Source organism: Malus sylvestris, chromosome 10 (assembly GCF_916048215.2).
Source record: "Malus sylvestris chromosome 10, drMalSylv7.2, whole genome shotgun sequence".
Taxonomy (NCBI): domain Eukaryota; kingdom Viridiplantae; phylum Streptophyta; class Magnoliopsida; order Rosales; family Rosaceae; genus Malus; species Malus sylvestris.
This window is the reverse complement of record NC_062269.1, coordinates 42,083-62,662: the sequence shown is the minus strand read 5'-3', so window position 1 is coordinate 62,662 and position 20,580 is coordinate 42,083. Positions and strand designations below refer to the sequence as shown.

At 40.3% G+C, this 20,580-nt stretch overlaps 2 protein-coding genes across 2 annotated transcripts; both read right to left on the bottom strand.

The window, feature by feature from the left end:
• Positions 1-13,378: 13,378 nt before the first annotated feature.
• Positions 13,379-15,330, bottom strand: LOC126584854 (chlorophyll a-b binding protein CP26, chloroplastic-like). The gene is made up of 6 exons (XM_050249225.1): positions 15,005-15,330; positions 14,749-14,833; positions 14,603-14,653; positions 14,389-14,509; positions 14,120-14,254; positions 13,379-13,772 (listed from the first exon to the last, which is right to left on the bottom strand). Exons 1-6 carry the CDS (start codon positions 15,222-15,224, stop codon positions 13,512-13,514), a joined length of 873 nt encoding a protein of 290 aa, XP_050105182.1. The 5' UTR covers positions 15,225-15,330; the 3' UTR covers positions 13,379-13,511.
• A 1,919-nt stretch (positions 15,331-17,249) lies between these two features.
• LOC126584856 (glycine-rich protein 5-like) lies at positions 17,250-18,984 on the bottom strand. The gene is made up of 3 exons (XM_050249228.1): positions 18,784-18,984; positions 18,142-18,340; positions 17,250-17,672 (listed from the first exon to the last, which is right to left on the bottom strand). Exons 1-3 carry the CDS (start codon positions 18,941-18,943, stop codon positions 17,579-17,581), a joined length of 453 nt encoding a protein of 150 aa, XP_050105185.1. The 5' UTR covers positions 18,944-18,984; the 3' UTR covers positions 17,250-17,578.
• Positions 18,985-20,580: the final 1,596 nt, after the last annotated feature.

The following is a 20,580-nucleotide window of genomic DNA, read 5'->3' as shown; positions in this document are numbered from 1 at the left end:
TTAATTGAATCCAAGAACTCGAGAAGCTTCAACAACATATTGACAGCACTGTCACCAAAACAGCAAAGCCTCACGGTACAATGCCATCAAATCACTACCACCAAGGAACTTTCCTATTCCTTGCTCAGAATTCCAATCCAGTTCAAGATCAAAGCTGTGGAAAGTCAACAAGCATGAAAAAATACGTGCCAATTCATCCACTACCAAAGCCAAAAATCATCTACCACGTGAAGCTCCTTGTGATCCAATTTCAATCTTCAAGATCAAGCCTCGACAACCCTTGAAGAAATTTCAAACAAAGTTCAAAAAACAAGCCTCAACGGCCCTTGAAGAAATCTCCAACCCAGTTCAAGAACAAGCCTCAGCGGCCCTTAAAAAAACTTTCAGCCCAATTCAAGATCAAGCCTCAACGGCCCTTGAAGAAATCTCCAACCCAGTTCAAGAACATGCCTCAACAGCCCTTGAAGAAACTTCCAGCCCAATTCAAGATCAAGCCCTTGAAGAAACTTCCAGCCCAATTCAAGATCAAGCCTCAACGGCCCTTGAAGAAATCTCCAGCCCAATTCAAGATCAAGCCTCGATGGCCCTTGGATCGACATCTACATTAAAGGACTTCAAAACGCATCTCCTACACGTGACAAACACATGTATACGACGCGCCTTGAAGTGGGGACATTTGTAGACATCGAAATTTCGGTGAAATAAATGTTAACCAATAATTACAATTTCAACGCTCACGTGTCACATAAATTTTACAAGTAGCGTGTGACTAAACGAAAAATCAAAATAAATCGGAAAAGTCATCAAACAGAACACGTGTCAACACCTGGCAGAAACGATTTATTTCATCTGAATATTATATTCAAAATTAGGCCTTGGGAAATTCTATAAATATAAGCCATTTCATTCATTTTAGAAAGGAGGAATTCACATATACATTTCTCTACTCCCAAATTGGAAGAGAATTCCCTAAATCCTTGAAGCTTTGAAGTTCTAAAGCTTTCAAGCATCCAACCTCCTAAATTCCCAAGAAATCTCGAAGGATCAAGAAAGCCCTCTTCGTTCTTCGTCAAATCCTCCTTCAAGATCAAGCCCCGAGGGCCCTTGAAGAAAGTGTTCATCGTTCATCATCCGTTCATCCTAAGATCAAAGCCCCAACGGCCCTTTGGATCAACAACATCAACAAATCCACACATCCAACTGTTCTCCAAGATCAAACCCAAAAGCCCCTTGAAGATCCGTTCATCACCGTTCTTCAAGATCAAGCCCAAAAGCCCTTGAAGACCCGTTCATCCATCAACCTTCAAGATCAAACCCAAAAGCCCTTGAAGAAATCCCCACAACTATTCTTCAAGATCAAGCCCAAAAGCCCCTTGAAGATCCGTTCCCTCGACCTTTAAGATCAAGCCCCAACGACCATTAAGAAACTTTCAATCGTTCATCCAAGATCAAGCCTCGAAGGCCCTTGGATCAATTGCACATCCACAAATCAACACCTTACGGAGATCGAATCAAAAGATCAAATTTGAGAGAGATTGTAACCCCAAAATCATTAATACAAAATATTATTTTGAACATGTGTTCTTGTCTCGTTTGTTTCAGGAATTTCCGTGTTCACAATGAACTCAAATCAAGCACGATATTCCACGTGATTGATGCAAGAACTTCATACAGCTTGCTCCTAGGAAGGCCTTGGATCCACGGGAATTGAGTAGTGCCATCCACCCTCCACCAATGCTTAAAATTCTACCGGGAAAGAGTAAAGGTGATCCAAGGTGATACCAAGCCATTCATAGAAGCCGAATCACACTTTGTAGACGCTAAGTTCTACATGGATGAAGACATGGTGCCCGAAGCTCTTCCAGAAGACATCAAACCCATAGGCAAAACAGCACCTAAAAAGCAAGAATGGCAAGCCATGCCCAACCAGCAAGAAGAGCAAGCCGTGCCATCTTTAAGCAAAAATGATGACAAGCCTGCTAAACCTACAACAACCAAAGGGAGTAGAACGCCTTTAAAAGGATCAAAAACACCCATATTCCGATACATCCCGATGTCAAGAAGAAAGAATGGTTAATCCCCGTTCGAAACCGGAGCAAGCAAAGCCAACACACAGTGGCACAAGGATAATGTGAAGTTGCTCAAGACGAATGTAGTTTTGCCTCTGACACAACTAGGCAATGCTAAGGTTGCAAGACAACCACAAGGCTTCATAAAAGCTCTGCCAAAGGGGGTGGAACCAAGCTTTCTTCCAACCAAGAGGACCGAAGAAGGTTTTGATCCAAACGTCTATAAGCTCATGTCGAAAGCTAGGTACGACTTCTCTTCCTCTTCGAATCCTGGAAAGAAGGTTTCAAACACCGTCAACGACAAAGAACATAACCTCACCAAGACTCAAAAGAAGTTGAAATAGCATGGTTACGGAGTTGACAACAACAAAGCTGGGCTCGGCTTCACACCAAATGCACCTATGAAGATTTCAAGCAAAGCGAAAAATGCTAGCACTCAACACATCAGCGTGAGCGTTGAACAAAATCAAAAGGAGCCTAAGTCCGCTCCTCGGACGTTAGTCTTCGATAGGATGAATCGTTCGAGGCCTAGAATTTCGGCACTTGATCATATTGGTGGTCAAGACCAAACCTCCGTTTTCAAGAGGCTTAACACACCAACATCCCAAAGCTCTGTTTTTGAAAGGTTGTTAAAACCCAAGAAATGAACAACACGGCTAGCTCTCCTCCGCGATGGTTAGATTTGGAAAGACTTGAAGACAATAAAAAGCTTTCTATAAAGAGGGAAATGACGCCAAAGGAAGAAAAGCTCGACGGTATGGCAAGAAAAGATGATGTTCGAAGCTCTATTCATTCAAGGATGAAACGCCAAGCAATCTTGGAGGTTGACACAATAGGATCACTGAAAGTGAGAAGGCGCACCGTCATTCACACCGGCCAATCTTCACGCCAACAAGCCCGAAAGGACGTCATTGAAAAGGAAGTCCAAGACGTCTTCCACATCACGATCCAAGAAGGCAAAGAAGATGAAATCCCTGCGGAAGACATCACTGCCGCACCACCACAACTTGAGGATGGGGGGCAAGCCACGGTTGATGATCTCAAGGAGCTCAACTTAGGCACAAAAGAGGAGTCAAAGCCTATCTTTGTAAGTGTGCCGCTAAGTACGGATAAGACAGAAGAGCATAAACTGCATACGACACAAAAAAAAATGTGTTTGAACTACGTTATGACTTGATCTCTTCTTTGGAAGGGTACGTAGGTAGCTCGAACATTCAATTTCGAGTTCAGTCACATCACAATAAAAATTAATAATAAGGGTTTTATTAATGAAAGTTAAATTTATTACAAATGCAAAAATATTACTTTGTTAAAAAAATAAAAAATAAAAAAAGAATACAGTTTCTGTAAAAAGAAAAAAAATGAAAAAAAAGAAAAGAAAATAACATAAAAAAAGAATTGGGCCGCCTCAGCCTCGTCTCCATCAACAGAAAGGTAGTCACAGCCCAGGCCTCCCTTCATTTCACAGGCCCAAATGCCAAGAGCACATCCAAAATGAAGCTCAATTGAAGCTTCCCAGAAGCTTCAACCCACGTACAATGTAAACCCAATATCAGAAGAGAATGACAACAAAAACGATGTCGTTGAATTCCAGACGTTCTTTGTCAATGCGAGTTCCAGGCTTCAATCGTGTTTCCCTTCGGCTAACCGGAATGTGAAGAATATAGACTTGAGTGCGAGCAGGACGAATCCTTCACCTCGAAGAGGTTGTTACCGCTCCGGTGAATGACCTCCGCCAGTCAATGCTCGGCTTGTCGAATTGTGGATGCGTTATGCGGCGTCGACCAGGAGATCTGGGCAGAGTGTAGGCCGGAGAGATGGTTAAATTAACTGCAGTTGTTGCTGTTCTATCTAGTTGCCGTATTATCATACCTAATTGTGGTGACTCTAAGGCTCTTCTTTGATGATAAACTGAAATAATCCCATTAACTGTCGATCAGAAGCTAGATAGAGAAAACGAACTCGAGAGGATTGAAGAAGAGAGAGCTTTTGGAGACGATTATCTTCCATTGGAGAAGAGCTCCGGACCTTCGATGGTGGCTCGATTCCGCTTTAGACTTTTGCGAACAACCAAATTCCTCATCTCCGCTATAAAACGTCACCACTGCCTGTCTCTCTCTACAACGCCAGCAGCAACATGTCCGAGTTCACGCAATGGGAGCAATGATGGCGTGTTGGGAGCTTAATCAATCTCTAAAGCTCATCCAAATCCCTAAACCGTCGGACCATGCCCCGAGACCTCCTGAATGCACCACAACTCAACTTGGGCTTCAACCTGCGGATTCAGTAATGGAAGACCTTCCTATGCGACACCTCTTCCCTCTCGGCATTAACCCTTCCGCTAGCTTCAGCTCCAGTGAGACCAAGTACGAGCGCTGGTGGTTTGTTGACGTACAAGGTGGTGCAGCTTCTGAAGTCCCAAGGCCTAGAGCGGGTCAAAGTCTTCGACTCTGACCCGGCTGTGCTTCGGGCCCTAGCTGGATCCAACATCAAGGTCACCGTTGACCTTCTTCTCTGCTTTACTCCAATTTTCAAATGCCGAAACTATTCTTTACCCCTAAACACAACCCACAGCTACCTCGCGTCAAGCTTTATGCTCTCCGCCCTGATACGGTGATGAAGGTGGAGAGGCCAGCTGGAGTCGAAGAGCTCGAAAATGACGGTGGCAATGATTGAAGGCTGACGACTCTCTCTGGGCAGAGAGGAAAGATGTCGTGTTTCGACAACCTGAGTCGGGGCGAGAGTCACCATCTGACATCCTCCAAAACCATCAGCTCATCGAGTCTCCAGCTCCACTACCTCCTCATGCCCTTCATGGAAGCCCTATATGCCCATCCATTTATGCTGGTAAATCTCAATTTGATCACCATACGGCAGCGACAGCAACACATGCGTTGTGTGCGTGAACCAACTGGTAATGAGTATGAACGAAGCGAAGGAGTTGCGGGACTACAACAGCTTCGTCTTCTCCTCTGCATGGCACAGCGCCATCTCATCATCTTTTCCTCTGCATGGCACAGTAACAACTCGGATCATCCTCTCCATTGTATTGTGATTGTCTTTGCATTTAAAGCCGATTGCCACGACATCAGTGAGAGAAAGAAGACACGGCGAGGTGAACGTCAAGGAATTTGGAGGATAAGGAAAATGCAATGCAGCAGCGGGCAGAAGCACAGCGGCAGAGCACGGCAAAGAAGGCAGTTACAAGACGCACGCTACAGTAGCAAAGAAAACCAAAATGATACGCAATCGCACTACGCAACCCCACAGCGATCACGCAAGCAGTTTCTTGCACTGCACGGCAACATCACCATCGAGGGAAAATCGTGACCAAAAGGCACTACACAACAAAACCCCGCTGTAGTCTTTTGCACAGCACCACACGACAACGTCACCACCGAGGGAAAACTATGACCAAAAGGTACTACACAACGAAACCTTACTGTAATCTTTTGCACAGTACCACACGGTAAAAAGTGACGCACTGCAACAAGCTCTAAGCACTAAGACTCATGGCAATGTCACCACCATGATCAAAGTCGGTGAAGAACTTCAGTGACTGCCGTCAAACGACTAGCTAGTCGCGAAGCTCGACACGTTGCACTACTTCAAGCTCTTCACTCTGGCCGCCATGATCAAAGTTAACGAAGAACTTCAGTGACCGCCATCAAACGACTAGCCGATCGTGAAGCTTGATGCTTTGCACTACCACCAAGCTTGACCCCAGCTCTCCATTCGTCTTCGTCCTTCCCTGCAAATTCCCCAGCCCATCATCAAAATTTATACAAAAAAAAAATATAATAAAAAAATTGGATGGTAGAGCAAAGTGGTGCGGCACCACGTTAAAAGAAAGTAAAAATAATATATATATATATATGTAAATGGTGGAATCTTGGTGGATAGCACAATGACAAAGAAAAAAAATATAAATAAATAAATTATAAAGGTTATGGTGCGTGCTACTATTAGCAAGTCAAGAAAAAAAAAAAAAAAGGGTGGTTGCGACAAAATAATTGAAAAGTAGAAAGTAGGGGAAGGATGGTGCATCAGGCACTAAAAAAAAGGGAAGTAACACATCTTAGTGAGATATATGCTTTATTTGTACTTGGCACAATACGCTGAATGAAATAAAGGTTGTCTATTAATATCACTGAAAAGTTACAAATATGTAAATAATAATAATAATAATAATAATAATAATTATTATTATTATTATAAAATTAAATTAAAAAAAAAAGAAAAGAGAAAAGACGAAGCCTTCACAAAGGTTGCTCACGTGAAGCCTCAACACCCAGTGGAACCCTAGAAGAAGGAGGCACTGAAGATTGATCATGTGGCGCCTCAATACTTGGTCGAACTCCAGATGGTGAAGGCAAAAAGTGCCTTTTGAATGTAGCCACAAACTTTTGATGGTCACTTTGAATCCGACCTTTGAAGTCCTGCAGCTGATCAAGCTTCATCTTCATGCTCATCGAATAATTATTTGCAAGCATGTGCAAATCTCTATTCTCGCTCTTGAGCTATCTGATTTTTTGTTTAAGATTTTCCACCTCGGCCGTCAATGATTCAACTTGGCGAGCTCGAGCAAGTAGACGTTGGCCCATGTTAGACACAGAGCCCGCACACTGAACACTGAGAGCCCGGGAGTCTTGAACAACCAACTCATTGGACTGCCTTGAAAGTAGCCTATTATCTCTAGGAGTGAGAAGGTTCCTAGCTATAATCTTAGCCGTTGTTGCATCCCTCATCACGGAGTCTTCAACTGTAAGAGGCTCATTAGAAGATAAGAAGGATGGGCGCTATATATTACCCTGACGCGGCGCGCTTGTATCGCTTCTGAGACTTAAATCTAAGCAAATGTTAGACGGGTAGGCCATTTTCAAAAATGGTAAAAGAAAAGGGTCGGATGGAGTAAAATCTCAGAAATACACCGGAGACAATTTTCACGAGCGAGCAATCTTCAAAGTGTGCATGTTGGATGTGATCAATACCTCTATAAAAAGAGAGGCAACACAGCCACTAATTAAAAAAAATCGAAGAGACACCATTCTCTGAATTTCAAAAGCCGGATTTTCCTGCGTAAGGTCCGTCAACACTTTTCAGACGCAATCTCAGCTTGTCGGATAACACGTGCAACTTTGTCAAAGATCTCTGACAGAGTTGAAAACTCATGAAGTTCGCTATTCCAACTACCACACTTTTGCCGACAAGCGTGGGTGACAATGTCACATCTGCACCACTACCAACTATTGAGAAATCCCTATATAGGTCGACCTTCATCCTCTATGGCAAGGCACACATCCAAAATGCTTGACTCTTCTTCCTTGCCAAGGATACATCTGCGACCAAACCTCTCAACATACTCAGTTTTCTTCCTCCCTGAAAATACCTCTTCAACCAAGTCACACCAGAACGAACGTATCTCATCTCATCAGGGTTGAAAGCAAGAGTATCTCATAGCATGCTTTCTTTCTGTCCTTTTCTTTGTTCTTGTTCTTCTCTGCAGGACGAGGAGAAAGAAAGTAATCAATCAGCACTTGCAATCAAGCTTCCAGTCAGGAACCGACTACTTGGAATCCCTTCCCTGATTGCTTACCTAGCATTGCTCTCAAGTACTCATCTTCAACTGTTGATGTACTTCCGAAGAAGATACCAGATGCCTGGAGAGCATATAAGGCAAGTGAAAATGATACATCGAAGCATGTGGAGACAAGCGCAGCAAATGCATGTGCGGATTCATCCACTACTTCTTCAAAAACAAAAGTATCTCATATCATCAGGGCTGAAAGCAAAGGTATCTCATATCATGCTTTTTCCCTATCTTCCCATTTGCCCTTGCTCTTACCTGCAAGACAATGAGAAAGAAAGCAATCAGTCAAAACCCGAAATCAAACTTCTGATCTGGAACAGATTAACCGAAACCTTTGCCTGGTTGCTTACCTAACATTGCTCTCGAGTATTCATCGTCGCTGAGAAGTAATGTTCTGAATGACCACTTAAATGCAAAGGTTGCATTCCACTCCTGCATCGGGGATAAATACCGCAAGAAATTGAAACAGAATGATCAATGATGAGCTGGAACAGATCACTATAGCACGACGCCCTTCCCTGCAGAACTGCATAATCCAGACAAGGGAATCTAAGGCAAATCCAAGTCCGACGTCATAACTCTAATTGAAGAGCTCGAGAAACTTCAACAACCTTTCGCTGGTACCGTCGCCAAAGAGCAAAGCCTTGTCGTGCAACGCCGTTAAATCACCCTTGCTTCTTCAAAAGAAAAAATATCTCATATCATGCTTTCTCTCTGTCATTTTCTTTGTCCTTGTTCTTACCTGCAGGGCAATGAGAATGAAAGCAATCAGTCAACAATTGGAATCAAGCTTCCAATCAGGAATCGACTACCTGGAACCCCTTCCCTGATTGCTTTCTTAGCATCGCTCTTAAGTACTCATCTTCAACTGCTGATGTGCTTTTAGAGAAGATACCACGTCTGCTTAGAGAACAAATAAGATGAGCGACGACGAAACATCAAGCTTGGGGATAATCAACAAACACAACAACTGCACGTGCCGGTTCATCCCTAACAAAGCCGAATCTCACTTGCCAGGTGAAGCCACTCATGGTCCTATTTAAATTCAAGATCAAGTCTCGATGGCCCTCGAAGAAATCACGAGTCTGATTCAAGATCAAGTGTCCACCACCCTTAAAGATCATACCGTTAACCAAACTGCTGGGGTATGAATTGGAAAGATTGAACAAAGAAACAGGCCATCACCTCCACCTCGTGCATGTTTTCCATGTGTCTGAATCCTGAAAACCACTTGTGGTCCTATTTAACTTCAAGATCAAGCCCCAACGGCCCTTAAAGAAATCACAAGTCCGATTCAAAATCAAGTGTCCATCGCCCTTGAATCAAATTCAGCTCCAGATAAAAGGAGTAAGTTCAAACCCTTGGAGGAAATCAGAAAACCCTCAAGCCCAATTCAAGATTAAGCCTGTGGAAAATCAACAGTTGGAGGAAACTAGAAAATCTTCCAGCCAAATTCAAGATCAAGCCTCGACAGCCCTTGAAGAAACTTCCAGCCCAATTCAAGATCAAGCCTCGACGGCCCTGGGATCGACATCTACATTAAGAGACTTCAAAACGCATCTTCTATACGTAACAAGCACATGTATACGACGCACCTTGAAGTGGGGGCATTTGTAGACATCAAAATTTCGGTGAAATAAATGTTGATCAATAATTAAAATTCCAACGTTCATCTGTCACATAAATTTTACACATAGCATGTGACTCAACGAAAAATCGAAAATCATCGGAAAAGTCATCAAATAGGACACGTGTCAACACCTGGTAGAAATGATTTATTTCATCTGATTATTTAAATCCAAAAAATAAAGTTTTGGAATTCTATAAATAAGAAGCCAATGCATTCATTTTGGGGGACCAATTCATAACCAATTCACATCACACCCAAACCTTGAAGCTTTGAAACTCCAAAGCTCCGAAGCAAATCCCGAAGGATCAAGAAAGCTCTCTTCGTTCTTCGTCAAATCGTCATTCAAGATCAAGCCCCAACGGCCCTTGAAAAACTTCCACCAAATCCTCCTTTAAGATCAAGCCCCAACGCCCCTTGAAGAACTTCCTTTTTCAAGATCAAGCCCCAACGACTCTTGAAGAACTTCCACAATTCAAGATCAAGCCCCGACGGCCCCCTTGAAGAAAGCGTTCATCGTTCATCACCTGTTCATCCCAAGATCAAGCCTTGAAGGCCCTTGGATCAATAGCATAATCCACAAATCTACACATTACGAAGATCGAATCAGAGGCTAAATTTGTAGAAGAGATTGTAACCCCTAAATCATTAATACAAATATTATTTTGTACACGTATTCTTGTCTCATTCATTGCAGGAATTTCCGTGTTTACAAATACATACGTTTCTCCAAAGTGCCTATTAACTGTAAGAAACATTTTTGCAGGTGCATGTAAGAACAAATATTCAAATAAAATGCATAGCGGAACAAAAAAAATACCCAAAAACTCAAGTTTTGGTTTTCAATTGAAAACCTTCTCCATTTCCATGAGCTTCAGCACCTGTTCAACATTAATAATGATTTCCTCCCTAAGACCATCAACAACGCCACACTGCACACAAAAAAATCAGTGAACTTAGTTCACTTAAGAGTAGTTCCACGATGGGCAATAGCCCGATGGACTGGCTCTCAAACAGGGCCAGATAGCCAGAGCAAGGAGGTCCAGCGTGTGCTGGCAAGGGAGCCCAAGCGGGCCCGAGAGTCCGAATGCCATGTGACGCAAGGCAGATGTTAGGTCGACGTTAGCCAAGTTTTATATATTTTTTCCGTCAGGCACGTGCGCTGCAAGAGCGCGTGGGCGCGCATCATCCGACAAGATTTCAGACCTGGGGCTCGCGGCGCATTTCAGAAATGTTACTGTTGGGGAGGCCATGTGGCTTCCCCACGTCCATTGGATTTCAACAGCAACAGTTTATGGACCGTTGGATTTCGAACGGTAAAAAAAATTTAAAAACCTTAATTAATTTCAGCCGTTGGATCTGAAAAAAAAAATTAAAAACCTTAATTAATTTCAGCCATTAGATCTGAGATCAACGGTCCACGTTATTCGCCTTTATAAATTTAAAAAAAACAGTTTAAAATTCAGAAATCTTACCATTGTGCCACATGGCACAATCTGGAGTGTTGGAATTCAAATTTGTTTTAATCCAACGGCAAAGATTAATTAGGTGAATAAAAATTTAAAAAAATGTAAAAAATTAATAAAAATCCGAAAAAAAGTTTGAAAAAACTAAAAAAAAAAATTGATTTTACTTTTCTATAAATACCTTCTCATTATCTTCTACCTTACACCACAATTTCATATTTTCTCAACTATTTTCAATCACATTCCTATCTTTCTCTCAAAGTTTCAATCCAATTTTTTTCCAACAAAATGACTAATGATGCAGGTGCGAATTGGACGCTTATTGAAGATGTTACGTTGTGTACTAGCTGGGTTGAAGTTACTTATGATCCGATTACGGGTAATGAGATGCAGTTGCGAGAAATGTGGAGTCTTATTCATACCAATTATCTTGAGAAAATTGGTGGGAAAAGAACCAAAGAATCGATGTCCAATCGTTGGAGAATACTCAGCCAATCGTTTAGTATGTGGAGAGACGTCTTGGCACAAGCTAGTGGTAATCTTCGAAGTGGGGAAAATTTAGTGGATCAGGTAACAATATATTTTTTATTTGTTTGTACTATAGCCAAATTTACATTACCTACTTTGATTATAATTATTTCTTCTCCCGCATTGTGTAGGCACTTCAAGCACAAGCTTGGTATAATGCCAAAACCAAAAGCAAAAACAAATCATTCAACCAGTGGGAATGTTGGAATATTGTCAAAGATTGTCCTAAATTCAGAGTTATGCCTGTTGATCCAGAATTTTTCATGAACAGCACCCCTCTACACTCTACGCCCGATCATGCCTCGCATGTTCATGAAGATGACGTAGAAGAAGTGCCTGAAACGCCCCCCCTGAACAAGCGTCAGGGTCAACCCGTTATCCAATTAGGCCTCAAGGTAAGAAGGCTTCAAAGAGAAAAGGGAGTGCTTCCAAGAATGATTATGCAAAATATATGAAAGAACTTTCTCGCCAAAATGAATTGACTTTGGTGCGGGAAATGGCTAAATTTGAGGCTGATAAGGCTAAAGAGAAGGCAAAAGCTGCAGCTGTTGAGAGAGAATTTCAAGCTAATGAGAGAGAAAGAGAGCTACTTAGGCAAGAAAGGGAACATGTTAGAGAAGAAAGGATTAGGTTGTAGATAATGCCACGTTGCATGCCGTCATTCGTTAAAAATCTGATCGAAATCTATCCTCAAAGATTGTAAACAGATTGTGACATGTGGCGCGACGTGATTGGTTACAAATTTTATCGGAAATCTATCCTCAACGATTCTGAAAACATAACGACACATGGCACGATGACATTGGATAAAAATCTTATCGAAATCCATCACCAATAATTGTCTTTGGTTTACAGATAGAGTATCAATCAAAGGGTCTATTTGTTCATCAATCTCAATATATCAGAGAATTGTTACTTAAGATGGATATGCTCATATGCAAACCATGTCTCACTCCCTATCATCCAAATAAAAAACTTTTGAAAACTGGCAGTTCAGTTTATTCAGATCTCAAGACTTATAGAAGCATTGTGGGAGCTTTGCAATACTTAACTTTCACCAGGTCGGATATAGCCTATTCTATCAACCAAGTCAGTCAATTCATGCATTCACCTTTGGACTCTCACTTTGTTGCTGTTAAGAGAATTGTTAGGTATCTCAAAGGTACAATGGATTGGGGCATATGTTTTAGACCTAGTTCTCTATCTCTCAAAACTTATACTGATGCTGATTGAGTTAGGGATCCCAATGATCGTCGATCCATTACCGGTTTTGTTATTTTCTTGGGTCATAATCCTATCTCTTGGTGTTCCAAGAAACAACATACTGTTAGCAGGTCTTCTAATGAGGCAGAATATAGAGCAATGGCAACTACTACTGCAAAACTTGTTTGGTTGCAGCAACTACTCAAAGACTTGCATATTGACAGTTCTATACCCCCTTGTTGCACTGTGATAATATTTCTCCTATGTCTTTAGCAACTAACCCAGTTTTGCACTCCAAAGCAAAACACATTGAGATTGACTGCCACTTTGTAAGGGAACGTGTTCAGCAAGGTTGCATTTCTTTGCAATTTATTGCATTTGTGGAACAATATGCAGACATTCTCACCAAAGGTTTATGTTCACCTTTGTTTTCTGCGCATTGCTCCAATCTTATGCTTGGTCGATCACAACATAAGCTTGAGAGGGAATGTTAGGATATGAAGGTTTAAGTAATGACAGGTGTTTAGTGATTAGTGCGCCATGTGGTTGAAAGTCATTAGTCCAAGTCTTGAGTTAGTTATAGTTGTGTATTTATAAGACAAAGTCATTGCCTTGTAATCATTATCCAAAAATATAATGATAAGTCGTTTTTCAACAAATTCTCTCTGCTTCTCCAATATCTATGTTTCCTCCATCTTCGATATCACTCTTCATATGACTTTGGTGAACTGCTCCTGGTTCGAGGAGCCTTATAGTCGCTTTCTAAAAAAGAAAAAAAGAAAGCATCCATGTATGTTGTAGCTCTCTTAATTTACATGGCGAACCTGGATCAACACCAGTGTGGACGTAACCCCAACATGAATGACGTAATAGTTATTATAACAACCAGCGTACGTAACACAGTGAAAAGATAGATGCAATTCCATTCAAGGATTAAGGTTAAAAACTTAAAAGCCTTTCAAAGGACTCAATGTGATATACAATGCATTTCAATTTTGATTTGAGGAGGACAAAAAGGAAACTTAAAATTACAGGGTTGGAGCTCTTTCGATAGAGCCACCAATCACAGTCAGCAAGTTGTTGCCGAAGGGATCGCTGAGATGCTTTGATAGGTTTTCAACAGGGCCTTCTCCGGTTACATACGCTTGCAGGAAGAAACCAAGCATGGAAAACATGGCAAGTCTTCCGTTCTTAATCTCCTTTACCTTCAGCAATGCAGCCTGGTCTGGATCCTTAGCGAGCCCCAGTGGATCAAAAGGACCACCTGGGTGAAGCTTGTCCTCCAGTTCCTACAACAGTCATGAGACTGTCAATTTGTCATCCTTAATTAAATTATTATTTTGCTTAAAAGGACATCTATACCAGAAAATACGTAAGTTATATCTAGCTAAACTCATTCGGCTTCGACCTCAGGTTTACAGAATTTTCATGAGGAAAACCAAGTTCCAGTGTTTTAACTCAATGGTTATACTTGCACGTTTGGAACTATTTCTAGGCTGTAATTACCTTCTACACTAATATAGTCGGACTAACTTTCTAAAGTTGTATTACTTTTTTCAAATTAATATTCAGAATTGTTAGTTCAGAAAATAACAAACAATGATATAAGAAAATAAAATGAATTCTAGGTACGTACCAAACCATTTGTGATTCTGTAGTATTCAGCTCCACCAAGAAGAACAACCTCAGCAACAACAGCAAAGATAAGATTAATTGGTATGTTCTTACCAAAGTAATTCAATGTATTCCCGTCAAGGAGTAGAGCTCCTGTCTGCATTCATGTCCTCATCAAGTGTCATCATGTGTACAAAAAGAGTCAAGAATCTTTCGAACTTTACTCCAATTACTCTTAGCAAGTTGCAAGAATTGTAAAATTTAAAAGAAAATGAAATGCGAATGAATGACCTTGAACCAGACAGCCTCAGGGCCGCAGTTAGCGCCAAATTTGTTGAAGGCCTCTGGAATGATGAATCCGGCTGCACCAAGCATAGCCCACCGAGCGTGGATCAACTCATATGCTTGGTATCTGCATTAACATTCATCAACTTATTAAACTGAATTAAGGAGAAATTAAGTAATAATTTCCCATGAGAGAAACAGATGAAAGGATGTGCATTACTTGCTGAAGTCTTCTGGCTTCTTGCCTAGCCCAAAAGGATCATATCCATAACTGCATTAAAGGAATGGACAATCCGTGATTAGATTAGATATCTGGTAATTAATTAAGTAGCCAGAGAGAGAGAGAGAGAGAGAGTACTATCTTACTCTCCAGGAACTTCTCCAGTCAAGTACTCTGGGATCTCTGATCTGTCCAAGAGCCCCGATGGCAAGAAGATTCTTCTATCAGGACCTGAAATACGAATACCACCATGAACATAATTAGCTAATCAATTAATCTAATTCTAATTAGCTAGGTACATTACATTTATGTGTTTAAATCCATATGTTATCTTACATTCTTCATCAAATGTGTGACATATGTTAAAGATGAGCAAGTATATTCATTTAGATATACACTTACCATACCACTTGGCGAGCTCTTCATCAGCGGGAGCAACAGCCTTGGCCTTGGGAGGTGGCGCAGCCTTCTTCTTGGAGAAGAGTGCGACTGTCTTGAAGGTGGCTGGGGTGGTGGCTGACGGGGCCGACCTCGCTGTTCTGCTGAAGTTGCCCAGGCTGTTTCCGAGCACTTCAGACACGCTGAGGGAGGCGGCCGCTGTTGATGCTGCCAGAGAAGCCATTTGAATATCAGCTGCACTCACAACAAGTCTCAGCTACAAGTACTTGCTACGTCCTGCCCAGCCAGGACACCCTCTCTATATCTCCGTACTCAGAAGCAATGGCTGAGAAGGGATATACTATAAGCTTGGTCTGGTGGATGTCGACCTGCCACGTTGGATTTTTGTTGTTGTCTTTGATTGGTTAGCATTGAACCTGTGCAATCCATTTGTATGATTTCATAGGATGGATTTGCTGATTTGGCAGATGATGCTGCTGACGTGGGATGCTCTTGAAATTCCATGGATAACATCTTCAATCCGAAAATGTTGATGATTGGACTCTCTTTTTCTCTCTTTCAGGTCTCAGCCAAGCATCCTTTTTCATGTTCAAAATTTTACAACAGCCAAACCCAAGGCAGACGCACTAGTGAATGCTTTCACTTTCCCTACTCGATCGTTTTTACCTACCAACACCTCTTTGACATATATTAATTGTTTGACGTGACCTTTTCTTTTCTTTTCGTTTGTTTTCTTAAAACCGGAAGGATAATGCTTGTGTCCCTTATGCGGACAAGGATTGTCTGCCCTTCCTTTTTCCATGCATTTTCATGCCCTCCTGTTTTATGTGATTACAGTTAAGCCATATTAACATTTTATATTATTTTTTTTATAAAGATAATAAGACAAAAATGAATAGTAATATAAAATATTAACGTGGCTTAACCGTGACCACACAAATAGAAGGGCATGGAAGGGTATGGAAAAAGGGAAGGCAAACAATGCTTGTCCCATGGAGTACTTGTCTCTATTTAGAATTAACATACTTTATTGTTTGAATATTCTAATTAGACCCGTTAATTCTCTTTATCATCGTCTAAAAATCATATATGCAAAAGATTATTCAATTTAAAGATCTTTTAGCCATTCATATGTATAAAACAAATAGACGGTTCATCATAAATATACTACTTGTCACCAAAACCGTTAAATGGTTTAACGTGTGTGAATTACTAAACAATTTCTAAATTGAATAATTTTTGCAAATGGGATATTTTGATGATAATAAAGAGAACGAACAGTTTTGATTATGACAATCGGACGAAAAATGTTCGTTAATCATAAGTGGAGAGACAAGTAAGTTCCCCACGAGGAGGACACAAACATCATCCAAACGGAAATGACGAAGATGAGTTTTTTTTTTTTGAAAAACACAACAGTTTCTATTTTAATTTTTCAGCAGTTAAAATTGAATCTAAGATAAGATGTTGGATTGTTTGTCAAGGATGCTCAACGGTTTGCCAGAAAGGTTAACCATGAAGGTCCTAACAAGAATTCAGGACCAGATAAAAGCTGTATCTAGGAAGTATATGTTTTATAAATGTGAGTGTCATTGAATTGAGCTTGAACCTAGCCGCAGTACAAAACCCTTTCAAATTGTGATGACAATCAAATGGTTAACGATTTGGATCATCTTTCGCAAGAATGGCGATTCAATTAAGACTAAAAAAATAGACAGTTTCATATTACTGAACTATAATTCAGAGTGGAACTCCAAACGATCCACTTTTTCTTGCCAAATATGTTCTATTGCCAAAACTATCTAGCAATATAAAATGGGCACACTGTCAAAATATGAATACGAACAAGCAATCAAGTTGATCCTTTCTTAATTGTGTGCTCTAAATTCTCAATCCAGCAAGAAAATACATGTCTTACAAGGAGATTGTCTATTGATTCAATTGATTGTCACTCCACTTTAGTTACACTTTTGGTCATTTTATTTTTACACTGTATTTACACAAATATATCCCTACTAAAAACCGTAAATCTTTAATATTAAACCCATAAGTCCCCAGAACGTACTAAAACGCACCTAACACACTCAACCAGACATAACCAACCCCAAAAAGAATGTAATCAGAAGCATAAAACCTGAATACAAATTAGTACTGTAGCAACAACCCAAAAAGAATGTAATCAGAAGCATAAAACCTGAATACAAATTAGTACTGTAGCGACAATTGCCAATCTTTGTAGGCCCATTAATAAAGATTTAAAACTTTCTTTACCATAAGTTCAAAAATTCTATATCGTACATAAAAGAGACAAGGCAACTCATGAAACAAGACTTCTAGAGAAGTACAAACTATAAAGCTCCATGGTGAAATCCCATAGACACAAGTAATGCAATTCACAAGTGCTTTCTTCCAATGGCGTTCAACAGAATCATAAGCATAGGTATACCTTGACGATGGAGATGCACACTACAAGTCTTAGTACTCCCCATTTCCCAAACATGCATATGTTATAACTTAGCATGTATATTATAAACCATAATCATTTTAAATCTACAATGAGAACTCAGAAAAGAAAACTCATCTTCTCCATTTGTCCATCTCTCTTGCAGTAGCTCTGACAAGTTTCTTCGTATTATCAACAAGCTCCTCAACAAGTGCACCAATATCATTCCTGATAACATGGAGGAATAATGGATACTAAATCAATATGCATGACAATTACAAAATTATCACCCGAAAATATTTAACGGCAGAAAAGTACCGTACAAAATACTTTTATTTTAGTTTAAACTATTTGAATGTTTTGCTTGGTAACTTGATTCATGGTTGAATAAATGAGGTCCTAGTAGTATCCGTCAACTAAACTAATACATCAGATTCCTTTTCAAGGTTCCATGAGTTTGTTGTAAAAGTTGCGATATGCATCAAAGAAACAGCAGCGTTCCCAGTTTCAGTTGCTGCATTGCCTAATTAATTTAATAGCGCTATTTAGCTTTGTATGTCATTTTTTATGTTTCATTTTATATGGTTTCTTTTTTACCTTTCCGAAAAATAAGGACTCCAAGAAAATGAGTGAAATTGAATTGATAAAGCGAAACACAGTAAGCATACCTAGAGGAATAATGAATAAACGAACTTACTGAGTAGGAAGATTTCGAGAAGCAGACGAAATGCCGACATTTCCACCAGGAAAAAGGTTGCCAATATTAGAGTACCTGCGATGGTCATCGTAGGCATTGCCCTTTCCAACACCGTAGCCGAATCCTAAGCCGACCCCGCATCCAGCACCAAGGCCAAAGCCAACTTGCAAGCCAGGAATCCCAGGACCAAATCCTGCGCCTGGACAAGGAATTTCCAAAATCAATAACCTATACGCCATTAAGCATAAACATGATTTTGCATAAACATAACGCAGCAACACCAACGCAAGCACGGAATGACCACTGCAGCATAATTAAGCATCGGAGTCGACCAATGTCTGAGTCCCGATATATTCGAATTTAAAACCTCTCACTTTAAAAAGTGAATGAGGAATACCACTAGATCCTAATACTAAATGGGCTTAGCTTAGCTAAGTATATGGCATTTGAAGTGGCCAAACAATTAAATTGTGCTGCACAATTAGATTCAATACCTAGGTTCCCATGTCCTACGCCTAGCTAGCAACAAGATAGAGAGTTAGATAGTTAGGTGGTGAAATTGGCAGTCAGTCAGTCTACTCCTGAATCCTAACCCTATACACAAAACTGAACTCAATTCAGCCAGAAAGAGAGTAGGGGTACCGCCGAGTAGGCCGATGCCGAAGCCCACGCCGCAGCCAACGCCGAGGCCAAAGGCGGGGCCCACCTTCCCTAGTTGCTGCGATTTGAGGACTGGAAGCTTCCACAACCAACCCTTCCCTTCTCCTCCATCATCTTCTCTGCTCCCCCAGCTGCCCATCATCCCTAATTCTCTCTCTTCCCCCTCTGATTCTGATTTCTTCCGAGTCTGACTGATCACCTCATAGGAAGAAAGGGTTTGGGCCTCTGACTAAGGAAGGCTCACGGCCCATTTCATTTCGCAAATACAAAAGAAAACAAAATTAGAAAAATGATAAACACAAGCTGGGTGTGTCCCACTGCAATATAAACAATCTTTCTTTTATTTTGATATGATTGTTCTCCCACACCTAGGGGTGAATTTTTTTGCCAAATTGCCATGCCAACCGAATTGTCAACCGTAACATACTGATTTTGTGCCAAATTTTTTGTGCCAACGGTAATGGTACAGTATTGTACCGTACCGAAAGTTGGTGGTACAGTATTGGTAATAGATACCATTACCACGGTATTACCATACCGTACCGAAAATATAATATAATATATAATTTATATAAATTATATAATATATAATTATAATATAACACATATTTATAAATTATAATATATTTTCTTTGTTTGTTAAATGGTTTTCAACTTTAATTCTTCTTGCTACTAATATGTTTTCTTTGTTTGTAATGTAGGCTTGACACAAACTCAATCTTCTATAAGTTCAATGTCTCCTCCAAAAACTTCGACATCTTAAACTTGAAGAATTGATCAATGAATTTTACCTTTTGAAGTTTAGTTTCAATTTTCCTTTGGTATGAAATTTTAACTTCTATTTGGATTGTTAAATTCTATTTGTTTTGGTTTGTAACTTCTATTTGGATTGTAAGCTTAATTTTCATTATGAATCTTGATGCATCATTTGAATTATTGTGTGTGTGAATTGTGAATGATGAATAATAGATGAATTTAGGGTACAATTTATAAGATATCAGCAGCTAAGGTGAGGTTTAAGTTAAAGAGGTGAGTCTTGTGGTAGTGATGCTTTATGCTTCTGTTGAATAATCAACCGGTATTGCTAAGGTGAGGAATTTAGTCTACTCATTGTCCTTGTAGACCTATAGTACTGCTTTATGTTTCCATTCTTTGTTTCAAGCTTATAATTTTCAAGTAATTCATCAACATTTCATGCGGCTGTAAATCCATTTAAAGATGTAAATCCGAAATCCATTTGGGCACTTGTTATGAGAATTTTCTTCTGTCTATGCATTTGGTTTATATATCTTTGTCTTATTACAAAGGCACAAAATATGAAATGTTGAACAAAGCAAAAACAGATTTTGTCTCAAAATACAGTGGCAATTACCATTGTCATACCATGCCAACCGAACACTTGGCAATACCGAACTTCGGTATACCGAAAGTTTGGTATGGTAATGGTAATATATTTTAGAAAACCAAAAGTTTGGTAAGGTAATTGGTACGAGGATTTTGGTACGGTAACCGTACCGAACCCACCCCTACCTACACCACCCCAACTGCCACCGCCACTATCAGCCATTGCCGCCAATCCATTCAGCCAGCCGGAATAAAGTAAGGGCATAGGGTAGTAGCACAAGAAGGCAGAAGAAGCAGCAGCATGAGTAATAGTAGTTTGTCGGCAATTGCAAATGCAAACCCCCGGCGGCAGCGGAGAGTGAAGCGATTGAATTTGAACAAGAAGTACTGCTACAATAGCAGCAGCATTTCGTACTCCTCTCCTCCTTCACGGGG